We start from the raw sequence: 21,050 nt of genomic DNA on the forward strand, positions 1-21,050 counted from the left end.
AGTCAGCATCATCAACCTTCTGGTTGTAACCGGTTTGGGGTCCATGTGCTGGTGGTCAGGATGCAGTTAAGTTCTTCCACCTGGTAGGGATTTTGCTGCTGCTGCTGCTAAGTCACTTCAGTCGTGTCCGACTCTGTGCGACCCCATAGACAGCAGGCCACCAGGCTCCCCCGTCCCTGGGATTCTCCAGGCAAGAACACTGGAGTGGGTTGCCATTTCCTTCTCCAATGCATGAAAGTGAAAAGTGAAAGTGAAGTATCTCAGTCGTGTCCAACTCCTAGCGACCCCATGGACTACAGCCTACCAGGCTCCTCCGTCCATGGGATTTTCCAGGCAAGAGTACTGGAGTGGGTTGCCATTGCCTTCTCCGGTAGGGATTTTAGTATCTGCCAAACAGCTCAAGCACATGGCTCAGGATATTATCTGTAACCCTTGAGGAGGAACTAAAGTTCCTTTACTTTGCTTTATAGCTAAACTATGATCATTTTGTCTTGATTGACTGTTTTTCTTTGTTTCTGCATTTTCTCTTTTCTCTTATGAAATTTGCTCTATAGAATGCAGGGAAGGTCTAGGAAGCTAAAGATTTTCTACAAACAAGAGGCAGGGTGATGGGAAAAGAGGGGTCATCCCCGGGAAGGTCCCATAGAGTCCTGCTCAGTTTCATCTTTAGATCAAGTATATAAAAATAAGGAGAAGAAAGAAAAACACCCTTTGGCGGGGGGCGGGGGGGACCAGGAAGACCTAGTTTGGGCATGAGAAATCTTTCTCACAGGGGCATTAAGTCTGTGGTGCAAGTCTCTGGTGGATGGAATCAGAGCCGCAAAGACTGGTACCCACTCCTGACGATGGGCCTGTTGAGAGGGAGGGGCTGTGTTATTTGTTCCTTTTCTCTCGGGGAGAAAGGAACCTGGCACACAGTACCTGCTAAATAAATGCTCACTGAACATATAAATGCCCTAGTGGCTGTTTCAAAAGTTCCATGAGATTTGTGTGCTTCTGTAAAGAAAAAAAAAAAAAATAACAAATAACCAAGAACAATCATTCACAATAGCTTAGGGGGAGTGAGATGAGGAAGGGTGTGAACGTCTCTTAAGGGAGATTGTTCTATCTAGAAAACAGTAGCGTCTTTTCACTGTAATGCAGCCCTTCACATAACCTTTCTCTCTCCCTTCTTGACATTACAGACATGACAATGACGGACTCCAAAATGATGAAAACCTAAGGGTTCAGCAGCAGGCCGTGAAGGTGGACATTTCCAGGAACAGTCTGAAAGCTCCAGTACCTTTTAGTAATAGTCATGAGAAGCTAAAATAGGACTCGTGTACTTCTGTGTCAAGATAGAAGACGGAAAGAGAAAGTTCAGTTACCAAACTAGCCACAAGTCCCGGGGCTCCAGACGCGAGGATTTTAAATGGTTACAGTAGGGCTCTCTTATCCCCAGTTTCACTTTTGGTGGTTTCAGTTACCCGCGGGCGACCACTATATGAAAATATTTAGTAGAAAACTTCAGAAATAAACAATTCATGAGTTTTAAAGTGATGAACTCTCGTGACGTCAACTCTGCTCCCCCAGGCCGCGAACCGTCCCTTTGTCTGCTGTGTCCCGCCCGTTAGTCACTTAGCGGCCATAGTTATCAGGTCTGCTGTCACAGCCTCAGTGCTGTGTTCAAGGGACTCTTGTTTTACTTACTCCTGGCCCCAAAGTGCCAGAGGAGTGATGCTGGTGATTCGGAAATGCCAGAGAGAAGCCCTAAAGTTTTAGTTTCCTTTAAGCGAAAGGGTGAAAGTTCTCAATATGGAAAGAAAAAAATGAATGCTGAGGTGGCTGAGATCTACGGTAACAATGAATCTTTTATCGGTGAAATTGTGAAGAAAGAAGAAATTCATACTAGTTTTGCCGTCTCACATCAAACTGCAAAAGTTACAGCCGCAGTGCATTAAGTGCTTAGTTAAGATGCAAAAGGCATTCAATTTGTACAGTTAGATATTTTGACAGAGAGACCACATTCACATAACTTTTATTACAGTGTAATTATTCAGTTTTATTATTAGTTATTGCTTTTAACCTCTTACTGTGCCTAACTTATAAATTAAACTTGATCATAGGTATGTATGTATAGGAAAAACATATTATATATGGGGTTTGGTACTATCCTTGGTTTCAGGTATCCACTAGGGGTCTTGGAATGTATCCCCTGCAAGTAAGGGCAGAGTACTATAGAAAGCAACAATCTGATACAAGACCATGGTTATAATTGAGTTGAAATTGATAATAGTTTGAGCAAAAGGAAAAAGGCATCCAGTTTTACCTTGGCATCTTTAAAAGTTGTCTCTGTGACACATAGTTAACATATTATTGAATAATGTTGTTTAACTTCAGTTGTATATTTGTGTAGATGATGACATAAATCCGTTGTTCTGATTTGGATATCAGATGAGAACTGTATCATTCGAATTGAATTATGGAACACCTAACGGTGCCCACCACATAATGAGGTCTCCTAGGGCAGTTCGGAATGACTGCACAGAAATATCTGGGAGGTTATTAAAAGTACAAATTCTCAGGCTGCATTCAGACCTGCTGTACCAGAATCTCTGGGGTAGTTCTTAATGAACCTGTGTTTTCATAAACTCTCCATTTGATTCTCATGCATGCTAAAGACTGAAACCATTGAGACATGAAGGCAGGTGTCACCATTTCTATACTTGTTAATAGCATATTTAATTATCATGATAGTGGTGATATTAAGAAGAACAACAAATATCCAAAAAGTAATTTTTCATTTCTGCTCAATCTTTACACATAATATACATCCTCTCTATTTTGCTATCAGAAAATGTGCTTCTGCTATAGGCTGGAAGGTATAATACTAAGAGAAGCATAAACAAAATTACTAACTTGACCTAAATATCAAGGAAATCTTTTGTTTCCTACCTTGTTTTTTTCTAGATAATAGAACAGACAAAACAGCACACAGACTACCGATAAGAAAAACTAGCTAAATTACAACATCTGTGCTATGCTACTTTCCTTAAAAAGAATGAAAATGTTGGTCAAAATTTATACTCATTCTCATCAGATCTTCTCACGTATTCTTCAAGGCTTGTCTTTTTCCCGAAGTGGTTCAATGGATGATAGGAGCTGCTGAAATGTGGGACGCTTTTCTGGAAGCTAGATAAAAGAAAAACCCAATGGTTTAGTTTATGAAGGTTCCCATTTAAAATAAACTATGTAAAATATTTATACCTCAGTCCTAAAACTAGCAATTCTTAAAATGTGGAAATGCTATAGATATTTCTTCTAAAGAGAAAACAAATAGAGCCCTAAGAATTGAGAAAGAAAAATAAGAGTATCTTTATTTGAGTAAGATAGGACTGCATACCTTGAAAACCCAAGAGAATTAATAATAGAACAAACCCAAATAACAAAGGAATTCATCAGGAGAGCAGTATATAAAATTAACTGACAAAATCAATAGTCTTCCTGTATATATACAATAACCAATTAGAAGATATACTGGAAGAGAAAACTCAATTTACAATAGCAACAAACCCCAATAAAATACTAAAAAAAAGTACCCCCCAAATGAGGAAAACTTTAAAATGGTGCTGAAAAAACACAAATGTAGAATTGAGCACATAGAAAATAACACTGGTTGTCTTTGAATAGGACACATCAATAACATAGAGATGATGGATCTCCCAAGTTAAAATACAAACTCCTCCAAATATGAACAAGCTTGTTTTAAGCTGAACAAATTGATTATCTAGTTTGTGGATTTTAAATATGCAAAATAGCTAAGAAAACTATTCAGAAAGAGTCAGACACAACTTAGCAACTAAACCGCCTCCAAGAGAAAAGGAAGTAGGTCTGACTTACAGGTGTCTTGTTTCTGAGTGGGAAAATAAAATTATGACTACAAAAAGTGATAAAGAGTTTTGTGGAAAGTGGACACCGGGAAAAGAGTTTTGTGCATGGTCAAGATTGACTAAGTTTAAAATAAAATCTGACCAAATGAATTTAAAAGTAAGCTGGGCTTCTCAGGTGGTGCAGTGGTAAAGAATCCTCCTGCCAATACAGGAGACGCAGAAGACACAGTTCGATCCCTGAGTGGGGAGGATTCCCTGGAGAAGGAAGTGGTCACCCACTCCAGTATTCTTGCCTGGAAAATTTCATGGACAGAAAGGAGCCTGGCGGGCTACAGTCCATGGGTTCACAGAGTCAGACATGACAGAGTAACTAAAAGATCATAGCCACAACTAAGACTCGACACAGCCATAAAGAAATATGAACAAAATTGTTGGCACCTACAGTGCTGGTTTCAGATCACAAACACCTGAGAGCAGGGGCCCAGGGCCATCGTCACCGGCTCTGTAGCAAGTGTGCGCATGCTCAGTCGCTTCAGTCCTGTCAGACTCTTTTGTGACTCCACGGACTTGTAGCCCGCCAGGCTCCTCTGTCCATGGGATTCTCCAGGCAAGAATATTGGAGTGGGTTGCCATTTCCTTCTCCAGGGGATCTTCCAAATTTAAGGACTGAACCACATCTCCTGTGTCTCCTGTATTGCGACCAACTCTTCACCACTGAGCCACTTGGAAAGCCCCTGGAGCAAGTGCCTCCGCTCAGAAGCGCTCCTTCCGGTGGTGGTGACGCAACAACCAGCCAGATGCACCTGCGCCCCTGCCCGCTGCCCTCCCCTCGTGGGGCACTCGCCTCGTGCCAGCAGCTGTACATGATGTGGTAGACGGTGTCCGACGCCAGCTGGGGCCGGTAGAGCCGGTGGCCCTGGGAGACCTTCACGACCACCTGCGAGTTGTCGTACAAGTCGTAGGGCTGCTTCCCCAGGCTGAACACTTCCCACATCAGGATCCCTGCCCCGCGACGAGGGCGGCCAGCCGACAGAGGAAAGAGAGCCCACGTCAGAATGTACAGTTTGTTACGTGAGCTTCACGTGCCCGGCAGGAAGGCTCTGGGTCAGAGCCTGGGTCCCTGGGGGATGAGTCCCAGCAAGAAGGGCAGGTTAGGGAGGACAGACTGGGCTAGCCCTTCTGGAGCCCCAGCTCTCTTATTCCTGCTCCCCGAGGCCCCGACGCCCATTCTTGCTGGGAAACGGGGAGGCGGCCTGGGTCGCTGCAGGGGGAGGTCCCTGGGGCCAGGGCCCCTGGGCTGCTTCAGAGAGGCGGCGGCCCCGTCGAAGCCACAGTGACAGCCCCAGCTTCAAGCCTTAGAGCGAGGCGTGGAAGTCCCCGCCCTTTCTCTCTGCCTTGGCAATAATTTCCTGGCACTCACACATTACCTTTGGGTGGAAATTTAAGATAAAGTCGTGGACAACTTTCCGGCTTTTCTATTGCCTCAGTCCTCTAGAACAGTGGTTCTCCACCTTCTTGGCACCAGGGACCCATTTCGTGGAAGATAATTTTTCCCCGAGACCGGAGAGGGGGCAGGATGGTTTGGGGATGTTTCAAACGCATTACATTTATCATGCACTTTATTTCTAAGATAATGCTGCCACTGATCTGACAGGAGGCACCGGGTCTCTGCCCTAGAGGCTGGGGACCTTTGTTCTAGAATACTTTGTGGGTCAGGTGTCCTTTTCAGAATCTGCTTAAAATCATTGGCTTCCCCTCAAAACAGTGAATGCACAGAATTTTCTGACTCATTTTCTGGAAGTTCACAGAGTGTTTTCTGGAAGTATCCAGAGTATGGCAGACTCCAGATTAAGGAACTGAGCTCTGGTCATGGTGGGCAAGAGGGTGGCGTCTCGGGCCAGTCAGACATGGCTTTTGAGGCACAGGTTTGCCACTTACAAGGTGGGCAGGCTTCTTAGCCCTTCTCAGTTCTGCTTCCCCGTCTGTAATATGTGGATATTTGCATGCCACAAAGTTGTCATGAGGATTGAATAGGATGAAACACTCGGAGCACTTAAAGGACGCTGGGGACATTTTAAGTTCTCTAAATGGTGGCCATTGTGCTGTCATACTAGCCACGCAAGAGAATTCCAGCAGGGAACCAACCTCAAAACCTTGGAAAACCAGACATATGTAAGAAGGGAGAAAATTGTTCTGGAACCATAACTGAAGTACTAACTTCAAAACTTTGACTTTTAGGGCTACAGATTTTATGTAAAATATTTATAGTCAGGCATTATTACAATTTGTGGGGACTGTGTGTGTGTGTGTTTTAAACGTTCTAAAAGAACCATCCAAAAATTTGTTGACTCCTTCACAACTCCTTGGAAGTGGGTCCACTTATCTCATGAATAATATCGTTGCTTAAAATGTCTTGCTTTCAGAGGTTCTGGTTTATTTTGAGTATCCTTACTAGGGTCAGATTATTTAAGAAAGAATTTAGTTTTTGGAAACGGCCAGAAAATATTTGCAGCCAAATTCTGGCACATAAAAGATAAGCAATTGACCTGGGTAATACAATTTTTGGTCAAAAAGCAGTTGTGACTATTACGAACTCTGATTTTTTTTTCTAAGAAATTTTTGTTAACTTGAAAACAAAGTATTTTCAGAGTGTTATGGGTATGCAAATTAACCTTATTAATTGCCCTTTACACTCTGGAAATATCTTTGTACTGTATTCAGTCAGGGCTCTGGGGCCACCTTTAAGGGGCAGAGTAGTGGCTTGGCTGCCTGGGGTCTAAACTCTGTCTTGGTCTACTGGAGACATTCTGATTTCATCTATTTGTACACTGGGACTTTGACTAAGATATATTTTAAATAACACAATTTTCTGATAGTTGGAGTAGGGCGGGCCTAGAGTCTTATTTTTTTTAAATATCTTTTATAAGGCATGTGAATTGATACAAAGAGATTGAAACTAATTTTGACAAGTTCATCAGCACAAAATGACATTAAGTATTCACTAAAATTCTCTTTGTAGTTTTTCCTTTTTCTGTATATTTCTTGGAATTTTTTTACAGTGAACAATACCAGTTTTATAAAAGGAAGAATTATTATTTTTTTTTTCACTTTCTTTTTTTTTTTTTTAATTTCAGGTATACACGTGCTCCCCATCCTGAACCCTCCTCCCTCCCCCCTCCCCATACCATCCCCCTGGGCCGTCCCAGCGCACCAGCCCCAAGCATCCAGCATCGTGCACTGAACCTGGACTGGCATCTCGTTTCATACATGACATTTCACATGTTTCAATGCCATTCTCCCAAATCTTCCCACCCTCTCCCTCTCCCACAGAGTCCATAAGACTGTTCTATTTAAAAAATTATCACATAGAAAAATAAATGGCTAACTAAATTTTCCTTTGTTCAGACAGTCTCAGTTGTCATGTAGAAAGTCAAATTATACTTATGGACTAAGACAGGCATGAAATAGTTCTCAGTTGTATTTAATACATTCCATAACCTTATGATAATTTGTAATACTTATCCTGAGCCCATCTGACAGTGATTTTAAACAAGCCTGACATTCCTACTGATGTGGAAAAATACCAGAATATCTACAGAAGCACAATTTAAGAATTATTTCTGTTTTCTAATTGCTGCTGCTGTTTATTCGCTAAGTTGTGTCCAGCTCTTTGCGACCCCATGGACCGTAGCCCGCTAGGCTCCTCTGTCCAAGGGATTTCCCAGGAAAGAATATTGGATTGGGTTGCCATTTCCTCCTCCAGGGGCTCTTCCTGATCTAGGGATCAAACCTGTGTCTCCTGTTTGGCAGGCAGATTCTTTACCACTGAGCCACCAGGGAAGCAATTTTGTAATTATGTTTACTTAATTTCAATGCAGATCTTTTAATAAAATAGGGAAGGCCACACAGTAAGTTTGCTAGGTTTGAGGGTCATGCAGTCTCTGTGGCAGTTACTGCTGCAAGCACAAAATCAACCACAGACAATACATAAACCATATGTGCAGAGGACACAGCAGCACTCCAATAAAACTTCCCTTATAGAAACAGGCCACTGGAATTGGTTCTGTGTCATGGTTTGCTGACCCCTGATCTAAATGATGAATTTTAACAAAGACACTAGCTGAAATTGGGATGGGCCAAAGAAAGTGCTAACTCATGTTTGGTGTTTACACCAGGCATGCCCCCCGAAATTGGTCAACTCAGAATAATGGTTATCATGCCACTTTCATGCAGAAAGTTGATGACTTCATTTTAAGCCCTTCGACGTTTTATACCTCATGCAAACTGGGTTTTAATTTTCAGTGACTCCTTTTTGAAAACGTAAAATCTTCAATGTAAAAAAGCTTTTAGCCCTTTGGATTTTTATGAGGAGGTGTTAGCAACACGCCAATTATACAGTAAGTGGCAGACATCCTAACACCGACCCAAGAAAGGGTCACCATCATCGTCTTCAATCCCTTGCTTATCTCTGGGTATACAGATCATTTTGTAAGTGCTCAGAGGATTTGCTGAAAATGGATGTTGCTGCTATGTGGTTTCCTGTTGTGGAAGCCAGCTTGTGAAATGGGTCTCATGTGGCCACATTCTTACCGAACGCCCATACGTCTGACTTGCTGCTGTATTTGAAGTAGTGAAACACCTCTGGGGCTGACCACTTGACTGGAAACTTTGTTCCTACGGAACTGACATATTGGTCATCAAGAACATACCTGCAGGGGAAAACATCAACACAGCCCTTACACCGCTTGGCTGTATCAAGTGGGAAGCCCTCTGCTGGCCGACGCAGGGCTTGCAGCCATCCAGTCTCCGCCGAGGGCCTTGATTTTCTGGATCTTTCAGTTTTTGAGCTTAGCTACAGGCTGCTTATGACTTGTAAGCATTTTTTAAAAATGATATCTAGTTTTGAAAATACCAAAATATGAATGCGACGTATTTGGTAAATATAAAATATTAAAAAAACACATAAAAGTGAAATCACTCTGAATCCCACCCCAAGGATAGTCAGTCATTCTACCACTTAAGATACATTTTTGCTTGTACTTCCCAATCTTTTTTCTATATATAATTTGAACAAAATTGGGTTTCTGTTGTACTGAGGTTTGCTTTCATTTTTCCTTTAATGACATATCAAGAACATTTCCCCCATGGTTACGTTTTCTTCTGCAGCATCATGTTTAATGGCTGAATAGTCTTCCCTCTTATGAATTAATGTTATTTGTTTAACTGTGTAAGTTGCTTCTAACCTGCTGTTGTAAGCAATGATGGACAACAATATCTTATGAAGATATCAAGATGATAAAAATATATGTTCAAGGATATGCAGTACACTTTTGTTTATAATATTTAGGGGTTCTGGAAGAGGAGCAGCTTTTCATAATGAATTTTGAAGAAAACTTAAAAAAAAAATACAGATCTCCCTATGGTGTTTTTAGGGACATGTTTGCTAAATATAGGGCTGGATTTGGTCAACTCTTCAGAATTTGAAACTATATTATCCCTCCTCAGAATTACATGTGGTTATGTTGAATTGGCACAACTTTATAGCTGTATTTTGTCTCAATGGCAGGGACATCTGCTTGCCCTCTAGACTCAACTGTGGGCATTTTGAGGGCAGAGATTAACTCATTTATATCAGTATCTCCCACAGGGCCTAGGCATTAGGCACTCAATAAATGTTTGTTGAATGGAAAGGCTACCAGATATGTCTTCATTTCCTGTATAAAACCATGAAAATTGGCTCTAAGGCTTAAATAAATAGTAAGAGGATTCAGAATTCAGGAAATGGAAGATTCTTCTTAAACTGCTATCACAATCAAACTAATTTTTCAAATCCTAAAGTGTTGCTAGAATGCCAAGAGAATGAGTCTACGGCCTTACCTGATGCTACAGAAAATTTAATAAATGACAAGAAAATTTTTCCTAGTGTTAATGCTGTGCCCATTTGAGCATATAGTATTAAGAAAAAACCAGAACGGGCTAAAGGAGCCATCATACACACACAGAAACACACACACGCATTCTCTCTCTCTCCCTACCCCACCCCAATCAAGGCTTTTTAAACTTTTCTTGTTTTTTCCTGGCTGTAACAGGTTATATACAAATATTTAGGATCTTTTGTGGATTTATTTGCATTTAGAAAATATTTATCAAAGTTTTGAAAGAATTAAGAGAGCTTTGGGATAATTTCTGAAGAACAATCCTATTTTTATCAGTGAAGAAATGAGTGTTCAGAGGTAGTGTGAGTGAGGAGATCCAGGTTTCTAAGCCCCCAATTCAGAGCATGTTTTGTACCCCCGTTTAGATGTGAATGGAAATCCCTCTTTCACGCGTTGCCCTTTTGGAACTGGCTTACCTCGTCATCCCAAAGTCAGAAACCTTCACAGAGAGATCACTGTCTACCAAGCAGTTCCGAGCAGCCTTTAGAGGGAAAACAAAATTACCAATAGTGAAAATGACCAAGGATCCCCTGACATCAAAATCACACATTTTCCTTCTCTTTGGGACATTTGTCAGCAAAATCTAAGATATCACAACCCCAAATGCTGTATTTAAAAGAAAATATCTAGAGTATAGATGTTGTCTTTTTTCCTTTGCAATTTTCAATCTTTCAAAATGAAAATGTGCTCACAGAAGTATCTTCCGTCAAGCATCCATCCTTGTCAAACGGTATGAGAGGTATTAGACATGAAACACAGAACCTGAGCTCGTCAACGAGAAGGGAAAAATCACGTCTAGGGGTTCCCTCTCCATTGCTAGGACCCTGTGTGTTAACAGGCGCTTTGAAGGTGTAAATGCAGCACTGAGAATCCGGAATGCACTGGCCTAGCATGCGTGGCATGTTTGCTGTTTAGCACCAGAAAATCTCTAAAGATCAATCAATACCAGTACAAATCAAGAAGAATACTCTCCACATCCACCCTGACTCAAAGATGTACGCATTTCATTTCTTGTGTTTTCAGTTATCGTATTAAATGATTGCTTTAGCACTAAATCCTTCCTGGAGTAAAGGTAAGCTTGGGTTAAATGATTCTGGGAACCACTAAATTGACCAAAGTCTTTCCTTTGCATCTGTTTTCCATTATACCACGACCTAACTACATAGACCTGGATGGCTTCTTTAGAAATTCCTTCTATACTTAAGTGTTTTATTTTGAGTTGTGATTTTTATCACAAAAGTGTCATGTGCTTAAGCAAATGGGCAAAATATTGGTTGGTCAAAAAGTTCATTTGGGGTTTTTTGTAACATCTTATGGGAAAACCCAAATGAACTTTTTGGCCAATGCAATGTAAGTGAAGATGCTCTCTTTGCCATCCCTCCCAATGGCCCCATTGCTGAAGATGGGAGCTGGAGATGGCTTTCTTTCCTTACCAAGTCCCGATGTATGAATTGGTGGCTCTCCAAGAAGGCCATGCCTTCACAAACATCATAGCACATTTCTAAGAGCTGGGAGGGTTCAAGTCTTTTTCCATGACTCTTCAGGTAACTCAGTAAGCAGCCATTGGTTATATATTCAGTCACTATGTATATAGGGTATCTCTTTGAACACACTCCGTAGAATTTCACCAGCTTGGGATGGTTGAGTTTCCTGGAAACAACAGATATTCAAAGTTCAATACTGAATTTCCAAACTCCATTTTCCAGATGTCCTGAAAAAGAATCACTGTCAGATTTTTGTTTGTTTTAATTTCTGCCCTTATACTGGAACAGAAGAGAGGGGAAAGTTTAGGATCTGATTCTGGGAGCATTAGCCTTTGGAGGCAGAAAAAAGCTGCCTCCTATTGGACACTGACAACCTCAGCATCCATTAAGCTGCTTTGGGTGCTTATTCAACTTTCCTGCAGAGAATCAGGGAAGCAGTGGTCTGTCTAATACCTCAGAAATCCTGCTTAGTCTTGTAGCATCTTGAGAACTTCTATGACTGATTTGGAGGAAGCTATATCCTAAGAGCCGGAGAAGGCAATGGCACCCCACTCCAGTACTCTTGCCTGGAAAATCCCATGGACGGAGGAGCCTGGTGGGCTGCAGTCCATGGGGTCGCTAAGAGTCAGACATGACTGAGTGACTTCACTTTCACTTTTCACTTTCACGCATTGGAGAAGGAAGTGGCAACCCACTCCAGTGTTCTTGCCTGGAGAATCCCAGGGACGGGGGAGCCTGGTGGGCTGCCGTCTCTGGGGTCGCACAGAGTTGGACACGACTAAAGCGACTTAGCAGCAGCAGCAGCAGCATATCCTAAGAGCAGTCACTTCTATTTTAAAGCATCTAACTGATGTCTAAACATCTCATTAGTAAAATGAAAACAGTTGTCATATTAGAGAAGTGAGATTAGTTGTGATTTTCTTTTCTTTTAAAAAAGCTTCATTTTGAGTTAGGATGTCATTTTTTGTTAATAGATTAGAAAATAGTAACTACATGACATGGGCTTCCCAGGTGACTCAGTGGTAAAGAGATCTGCCTGCCAAGCAGGAAACATGGATTCCATCCCTGGGTCAGGAAGATCCCCTGGAGGAGGGCATGGTAACCCACTCCAGTTTTCTTGCCTGGAGAAGTCCATGGACAGAGGAGCCTGGCGGGCTATAGTCCACGGGGTCACAAAAGAGTCGGACATGACTTAGCAACCAAACAACCACCACAACCACGTGACATAGCACTTCTAGTAGGTCCCCACAGCTATTAGGATGTTCATCAATTACTCCTTATGTAATTGACCTACTTTTATCGATTAACAGGATGATTCTTTTTTCTTTTCCATTATGGTTTATTACAGGATATAGAATATAGTTCCCTGTGCTATACAGTAGGACCTTGTTGTTTATCCATTCTGTATATAATAATTTGCATTTGCATTGTGCACCCCAAACTCCCACTCCATCCCTCCTACTTCCCCTCCCCCCTGGCAGCCACAAGTCTGTTCTGTATGTCTGTGAGTCTGTTTCTTTTTCACAGATAAGTTCATTTGAGTCCCATTTTAGATTCCGCATATAAGTGTTATCATATGATATTTGTCTTTTTGTGTCTTCACTTAATATGCTAATATCTAGGTCTATCCATATTGCTGCAAATGACATTTTTCATTTCTATGGCTAATATTCCATTATATATTCTATGATATGTGGACTCTTGGTTCAGGCCTTACAGATGTTAGGGACAGTCCTGTTAGCATGAATGTCCTCTCATGATGAGGGCTAAACAACAGTTCCTCAGAAGAAACTTACGTCATGGTCTGGGCCTCCTGGAAGAATTCATCTTCTGACATGGAGCCCTCCTTGATCATCTTAACAGCAACATCATACTTCCCCTTCCACTTGCCCAGATGGACCACTCCAAACTGGCCACTTCCCAGCTCCTTCAACAGGGTAATCTCTTCACGTTTCAGTTCCCAGATTCCTAATAAAGCAAGACAGGCACTCTTCAGGATAAGAATAGAAGAGTTTGAGGCTAACAGCTTCTCAAGTGACTTCCTCTCCAGTGAGACTTTAATATTGACAACATGAAGAACAGCAAGACTTTTTTAAAAAGTTGCTCACTTAAAAAGAAAACTGTTAGTTATGTGATCTTATGACCTGTTAAACCACATGACAATGCCACCAGAACAGTATTGTTCCTGAAGTAGCTTCAATTAGTGACAAGAAAGATTAGAGTTAAAAAACCTTTAGCAACCAGAGGTATGTTGGAAAGACTTGATGTGTTTAGTGCTCTTAGCTTGGTGAAATAACATTACATTTTCTTATAAAACAAATTAAACTCTGATCCGGGAGGGTGTCATTATTGTAAATTTACTGGGGGAAAAAAAGGAAGACAGGAAGCAGATCCCTGTTCAGATAGGGCCAGGGAGGGCCTCAGCTGTAATATATTCATTAATTTTCTTGAACAAACTAAAATCTTTTCTATCCTACCAACCTAATTTTGTAATCTCCCGAGCATACCAAAAAGATGGATCCACTGCCTGTCCTTTCTCATTCTGGAGTCTGTGCCTGATCATGGGGCTAGTTTGCAACCTTGTGTACTTATGATAATGACACTCTCCCAGATCAGAGTTTAATTTGCTTTATAAGAAAATGTAATGTTATTTTACCAAACTAAGGGTACTAAGCACACTAAGGATTCTTTACCGCTGAGCCACCAGATGTATAATATATAAAAATGTATGTATATATACATATAAATATATGTATATTTTTAAACCACAAAAGATAGGCGTTTAGGAGCACAAGGGCATGTCCATACCGCTTCCCAAGGACACAGAGATGGGAACCTTATTGGCCTTGGTCGACACAGGGTGGCGGAGTCGTGTGATCATGCCTGCAATGAAATCAGCAACATTATCATCACATGATCACATTGTATCACATCACATTACATTACATTGGTTCACATCTCTGCTTCTGCTGTATCTAGAGGAGCTGAAAAAGCACAGAGTTCAGGATGTTCTCATGCAGAAAGAATCTATTTTGACCATATTCGTCCTGTAAAATTAATTTGCTGGGCTTGACTAATTAGTTCTATTAAAGCAAAAATTAAAAGTGTAAAACTACTTTATGTGATTTTTTAAAATCTCATCAAAATTAGTTTCTTGATGGAATCTATTTAAAAATTTTCCCCATTTTTTCTAACTTTTCTCCTTTTTTATTATTGTGTTATTAGCTAGCCATCTGGAGAAGGCAATGGCACCCCACTCCAGTACTCTTGCCTGGAAAATCCCATGGACGGAGGAGCCTGTTAGGCTGCAGTCCATGGGGTCGATAAGAGTCGGACACAACTGAGCGACTTCACTTTCACTTTTCACTTTCATGCATTGGAGAAGGAAATGGCAACCCACTCCATAATTCTTGCCTGGAGAATCCCAGGGACAGGGGAGCCTGGTGGGCTGCCGTCTATGGGGTCGCACAGAGTCAGACACAACTGAAGCGACTTAGCAGCAGCAGCAGCAGCACAGTGGATTTACAATACTATATTAGTTTTGGGTGTACAACCTAGTGATTCAGTATTTTTATAGATTATACTCCATTTAAAGGTATTAGAAAATAATGGCTGTATTTCCCTGTGCTGTATAATATATCCTTATAACTTGTTAATTTTATACATAGTAGTTTGTATCGCTTAATCCCCTACCCCTGTCTTGCCCCTTCCCTGTCTCTCCCCCAGTAACCACTAGTTTGTTCTCTGTATCTGTGAGTATGGTTAGTTATATTCTTACTTTTGTTTTATGTTTTAGATTCCACATATGTGATAACAAAGTATTTGTCTTTGTATGACATTTCACTGAACATAAACCTTCTAGTCCACTGACTTGTTGCAAATGATAGAATTTCATTCTCTTTTATGACTGAGTAATATTCCATTGTATATATGTACCACATCTTCTTTATCTGTTCATCTGGTGATGGATACTTAAGTTGCTTCCATATCTCGGCTATTGTAAATAATGTGTCTATGAACATGGGGTTCATATATCTTTTCAAGTGAATGTTTTTATTTTCTTTGGATATATACCCAGGAATGGAATTCCTGGATCATATGGCAATTTCTGTATATATATTTCAGCAGTCAATCAGGCAAAATTAAAAAGAGTGATAGTACCCAGAGTCAGTGAGAATGAAGTGTTGCTCTTGGTGGGAGTGTACATTTCTGAAAAGCATTTGACAGTGCCTCAATTTTAAATGTTCTTAACCATTATCTCAAATTCTTTTAGGGAGTTTGGCTACAGAAACACCCATACAGGTGCACAAAGCTATATTTACTGAAACAGCCAGTATTATGGGAAAATATTGTATATACTCCAACTGCTTATCAGTGTAGGATTAGGTGAAAAATGATGGAGTCATTCTACACTAGAATTCTCTTTTAACAGAACAGACTCAACTGTATGCATGTGCGTGGAAAGACCTCTAAGATGCTGAGGAAAGAAAGTAAGCTGAAAAGTAGTATGTGTAGAATGATCTCATCTCTGTAAACATATAATGTGTATACATACACACATATATAATATATATACATATATAATGAGTGTTAGTATCAGCGTAGAAAAAAATTTCAGAATAGACACTGACTTGTTCATGGAGGTTATGTCTCCAATGATGCACATTTCTATCTTATTTGAATTTTGCAATCATCTTCTATAGGCAGAAAAAAACCCTGCAAATATTTTAAAAGGGAATCTCTACTTCTAAGTCATTGAACTCACTCAGCTTCGTTTTTTTCTGGCATTGTAGAGTGTATAATGTTATATTCCAGGAAATGTAGGGTAAAAACCACACAGCAGGGCTTCCCTGGTGGCTCAGTGGTAAAGAATCCACCTGTCAATGCTGGAGACACGAGTTCGATCCCTGATCCAGGAGGATCCCACATGTCGCAGAGCAAGTAAGCCTGTGCCCCACAATTACTGAGCCTGTGCTCTAGAGCCCAGGAGCCACAACTGCTGAAGCCCGCACACCCTAGAGCCCATGCTCCACAACAAGAGAAGTCACTGCGGTGACTGCCCACGCACTGCAACTAGGGAAAGCCAGTGCAGCAACAAAGACCCAGCAGAGCCCAAAGTAAATGAATAAATAAAATTGTGTGTGTATATACACATACACATACACACAAAACCCCGCACAGCAGGCATAGGGCTTGTGAGCATTTTCCCCCTACTTTCATGGTTCCTTATATAATTGAGAGTATTGGGGGAGGGGGAGGGATAAATTAGGAGTTTGAGTTTAGCAGATACACACTACTACATGTAAAACAAACAAGGTCCTACTGTAATGCACAGAGAATTATATTTAGTATCTTATAATAACCCAAAATGGGAAGAATCTGAAAAAGAATATATATATATATAACTGAATCACTTTGCTGTACACCTGAAACACTGTAAATCAACTATTCTTCAGTTTTAAAAAAGAATTTGGAGGGTCAGTAATGTCCAAGAAAATTTATATTTATCAGCGTAAGAGAAAAACTGAACCAAGTTACCTGCTGAATTGTGTTGATGATAGTGAATAAGCTTTGGAATGGAATCAAAACAGTAGTTTTCTGCCAGGTACAATTTGTTCTCAGCATTTGTATGCACATGGTAATGTTTGACAGTTCCTTTTTTATCACTAGTAAGGAAGAAAGAATGTTAGAATGTTTTAAATCAACAACTGAAGCTTGATTAAAGAATGATTAAATCATTGTCTTAGGTACATTTGCAAATTTTGGAGAGGAAAGTCAGAGACGGTTTCTCAGTCTCGACATCCAGTGTTTTTTCTGGAGGTATACATGACAAGCCATAATTATGTAAGAGAGCTCCTCTCTGAACTCAGTGGATCCTTTGTGCTCATACAGAATTCACCTATCATAAAATTCCCCCTTTCTGTACGGTTCTTCCCTTAGTAAGTATAAAGCAGCCATCTTCCTTTGATGATTGAGAGCCCTGCAGTTTTTAGGATCATTATTCTGAAATATCAGTTCTCTTTTAGGATAATAATGGAGATTAAAATGTGGGAAAAAATGGTCACTAGGCTGTGGGTGGAGGCTCTTTTGGGAGTGGAGTGTACAGGATGGAGTGTGTGGGAACAGCCTTTAATTCCTCTTGTGAACTTGTACCTTTTCCACATAAAACATTCTTTTTCTTTTGCTCTACTTGTAGAAAATAGTGGTGAATTGATGCATGTTGATTTAGGCTAACCAGCAATGATGTGCCTGTCTTAGATTTTAGAGTATGGCATGGCAGTCCAGGCTTCCCTGTGGCTCAGACAGTAAAAAATCCACCTGCAATGAAGGAGATGCAGGAGACAAGGGTTCAGTCCCTGAGATGGGAACATCCCCTGGAGAAAGGAATGGCTACCACTCCAGTATTCTGGAGAATCCCATGAACAAAGGAGTCTGGTAGGCTATAGTCCATGGAGTTGCAAACAGTCGGACATGACTGAGTGACTAAGTGCATGTGTGCGCACACGTGCACACACACACACACACACACACACCAGTCTAGAACTGGGTTTTGAGTAGAGTTCTGTTGCTGGCTAGTTACCTCATCCAGTTATTTCAAAGTTCAGTTGAGATTATGACCATATCAGTTTGCACTATACTTGGCACATAAAAAACTATTAATATATTCTTATTGCTATAATACCACCCTTACTAGAATTGTAATTATAAAAAGAGAAAGGATGCTTTCTTGTTGCAAATGGCTCATTGGCTCTTGGTCTTAGAATCAAATTCAGCCCACTGATGGTGTTTCATAAAAGAAGCCTTCTGTAGTCATTCACTGGGATTCTTTTCATTTGATTCCTCATCTGTTTGCTGATTTTTTTCTCCCTAGCCACCTTCAAAAATGAATCCAGTGTCAAGAAGCTTAACTAAGAGGACTTTTGACATCAGATTTGGCTGAAACTGGAGGGCCTGAGGGCCGCAGAGATTTTGATATTCAGTGATCCAGGCCTTCTCTGCCTCCTTACTGGGTTGGCTTGAGTCACCACCCACATTTGCAACTTTGTGCATGAGGTGCACCGGGAATGTGGCTTCTAGCAGTGAAAGATGCCATGCGGATGTTTATGGTACATGCTGTTATCTCAAATTGGAAGTAGGCACTCTGTGAAAACATTCCTGAAATAAAATAACTTTTACATTAATTATTTTAAAAATACATATATGCAGCATGAGACAGGGCATATCGAGAAGCCACCAAGGCCCTTCAGTCATTCAAGGTCATTCAATCCAACCATTAAGAAAGGGTCGCAAATGTAGACTTTTTTTTTCAAATGGTCCTAATCAAGATCTGACCAGATTTCAGCAAAGACACAGGGATATGGTTGAGAGAACATGAACATGAACTCAGCTATTGAAGGTTTGGGTTCAAGTGGGTCATTTATTAGTTTTGAGGGTGGGTCTTTGTAAGCTCTGTTTGAACCACAATCCTCTCATGTAAAATGGTGCAAGTAAAAACAGCTTTCCTGTTTGCTTCACAGGATGTTTAGAAGGAACAAAAAGGCTAACAACCAATGGGAAAGTGGCTTATAAAACTCTGGAGGGGAATCCTGATGTTGTTGATGACAGCTTGCTTGAGATGACTGTGGGGGCCTTATATACACCTAAGTGTTGGGATAGAAGTAGTGAGGCAGCTCATATTACTTTTTCCAAACAACAACAATAATAGTAAACACATTACTATGTGCCAGGCACTGTTCTGCTCCAATATGTGAATTAATCCATTTCATCCATAGAACATAATAATTGTTATTATGTCCACTTTTCAGATGAGGAAGTTGAGGCACAGAAATTAAGTAACTTGCTTAATGTCCTAATGTTTTGGAATGGCAGAGTCAGGATTTGGACTCAGAGGTGCAGCTTCACACCAGAACTCTTAACCCCACCAATAGGACAGCATCCTAGAAAGGAGCCATCGGTGAAAACACTGCTACACTGAATCAACCTCCTGCTCCCACTGGAAAGACTTACTAAAAACCAGACGTTGGGGTAGGTTTCTCAGTTCGGCTGGTTGCTAGAACCAAGAGTGGAGAGGTGCCATTGCTATTTTTCTCTCTTTCTAGGCTCAGGATGAATCAAGGGGGAATAATGCAGGATTCCTTTAACAAGAGTTTCCTGAGGCAGTCCGTATACTGGGCAATACTCTGCTGCCTGCAATGGGTAGGAGCGAATCACCTAGAAAACAGCCTCTTGAAAGTAGTGGGGGTGGGGGAAGGCAACTACAAATAGTCACATTCAACAGAAATACTTTGATTCCAAATTCCAGAGTTGAAAGATGGGGTCTTATCGCAAAATGTGACCCAATGACCAGGATATTCAAAGAACATACACAAGAAGATAAAGAAATCCACATCGTACTTACTTCATAGCCTTACTAAACAAGGACACTGTGTACATTCCCGCCTGGCTGGAGTTTCTAACCATAAATGCTCCTTCTTTCCCCTAAATAGAAAGGCGAATATGGAAGGGACAGAAAACATTTTCATTATTCTTGAAAATGACTTGTGCTGGTAGGTGGTAGGAAAATAGATCTTTTAGATCCACTTTAAATGTCATTGACAGCACAGATTGCCCACTAGTTGGCATGGAAAGAACTCCCAGTTTAGCTTCCCTCTTTCTCTCACCCATTGTCTTTATAGGTTTACCCTGTGAAGGGGACGACAGAGGATGAGATGGCTGCATGGCATCACTGAGTCGATGGACGTGAGTCTGAGTGGACTCCGGGAGTTGGTGATGGACAGGGAAGCCTGGCATGCTGCCATTCATGGGGTCACAAAGAGTCGGACAAGACTGAGCGACTGAACTGAACTGAACTATGTGCCTCAACTCTTCCTCTCCAGTTAATTTTTAACCTGTGATAGTTTTCCCTGTTTGGTGTTTGTGCAAGCCTAACATTTTAATCTTTCAGAAATAAAATTTAAAGCCAGCTATCCAGATGGTAAAGAATCTGCTGGCAATGCAGGAGACCTGAGTTTGATCCCTGGGTTGGAAAGGTCCCCTGGAGAAGGAAATGGCAACCCACTCCAGTATTCTTGCCTGGAGAATTCCATGGATAGACCATGGGGTCGCAAAGAGTCAGACATGACTGAGTGACTAACACTTCTATCACCATATCATGCCCCTGGAACACCAAAGATACAGAACAAATCATTTGTTAAATTTATGCTCAACTTGCTTTGCTTAATGTTCTGATTCTAAGCAAGTTTAGATTGAGACAAAGTGGATTTTAAAACTGTGAATGTGAAAAAATACTGAGTTCGATAGTGGTCACCACCTTCTCGTTATTACCCCTCAAAGAAATAATTGGTATGCTGTATTACGTTGAACTATAGCAAAGTATTATTTTTCTAGGTCAAAAGAGTTTGCCATTGGTAAGTCCATTACCAACTAGTAACAAAATCCGATAGATTTACTCCCCATTACATCTGCTGTACTCTGGTTTAGGTGCTAATGGTTTTTGTGACAGAATTGAAGTATGAGGTGCAGATGGCCCCCAGTAAGTCTTCTCTTTGTATATTCCTGCTCTGGGCAGTCCCCTCCCACATTGACTCTGGGCTGGGCCATGTGATTTGCTTTGGCCAGTGGGACATTAGCAAACATGACAAAAGCTGAGACTCCGTATTTACTTGCCCTGAACTGTGAGGCTTGGCCTCTTCAACCACTGCCTTGAGATCACCATGCTGTGAGGAAGCCCAAGTTAGCCACATGGAGATGGAACATGGCAC

At 41.0% G+C, this 21,050-nt stretch overlaps 2 protein-coding genes across 5 annotated transcripts in view; one reads left to right on the forward strand and one right to left on the reverse strand.

Annotated features, from left to right (window-relative positions):
* ACE2 (angiotensin converting enzyme 2) overlaps positions 1–1,535 on the forward strand; it is a 51,186-nt gene extending 49,651 nt beyond the window's left edge. The window contains exon 18 of the mRNA XM_024987850.2: positions 1,185–1,535. Within this exon, the coding sequence (XP_024843618.1) occupies positions 1,185–1,314 (130 nt within the window). The 3' untranslated portion in view covers positions 1,315–1,535. The remainder of the gene's footprint in view (positions 1–1,184) is intronic.
* A 290-nt stretch (positions 1,536–1,825) lies between these two features.
* Positions 1,826–21,050, reverse strand: part of BMX (BMX non-receptor tyrosine kinase) — a 46,387-nt gene continuing 27,162 nt past the window's right edge. For 3 of the 4 annotated variants that reach the window (XM_005228449.5, XM_005228448.5, XM_010822198.4), the window contains exons 11-19: positions 19,688–19,767; positions 16,828–16,955; positions 14,098–14,172; positions 13,086–13,257; positions 11,239–11,455; positions 10,222–10,286; positions 8,460–8,578; positions 4,714–4,871; positions 1,826–3,171 (exon numbers count right to left, since the gene is read on the reverse strand). In XM_005228449.5, the coding sequence (XP_005228506.1) occupies positions 3,097–3,171; positions 4,714–4,871; positions 8,460–8,578; positions 10,222–10,286; positions 11,239–11,455; positions 13,086–13,257; positions 14,098–14,172; positions 16,828–16,955; positions 19,688–19,767 (1,089 nt within the window). In that variant the 3' untranslated portion in view covers positions 1,826–3,096. The remainder of the gene's footprint in view (positions 3,172–4,713; positions 4,872–8,459; positions 8,579–10,221; positions 10,287–11,238; positions 11,456–13,085; positions 13,258–14,097; positions 14,173–16,827; positions 16,956–19,687; positions 19,768–21,050) is intronic. The other variant, NM_001192707.2, reaches the window with a different exon arrangement.

Source organism: Bos taurus, chromosome X (assembly GCF_002263795.3).
Source record: "Bos taurus isolate L1 Dominette 01449 registration number 42190680 breed Hereford chromosome X, ARS-UCD2.0, whole genome shotgun sequence".
NCBI lineage: Eukaryota > Metazoa > Chordata > Mammalia > Artiodactyla > Bovidae > Bos > Bos taurus.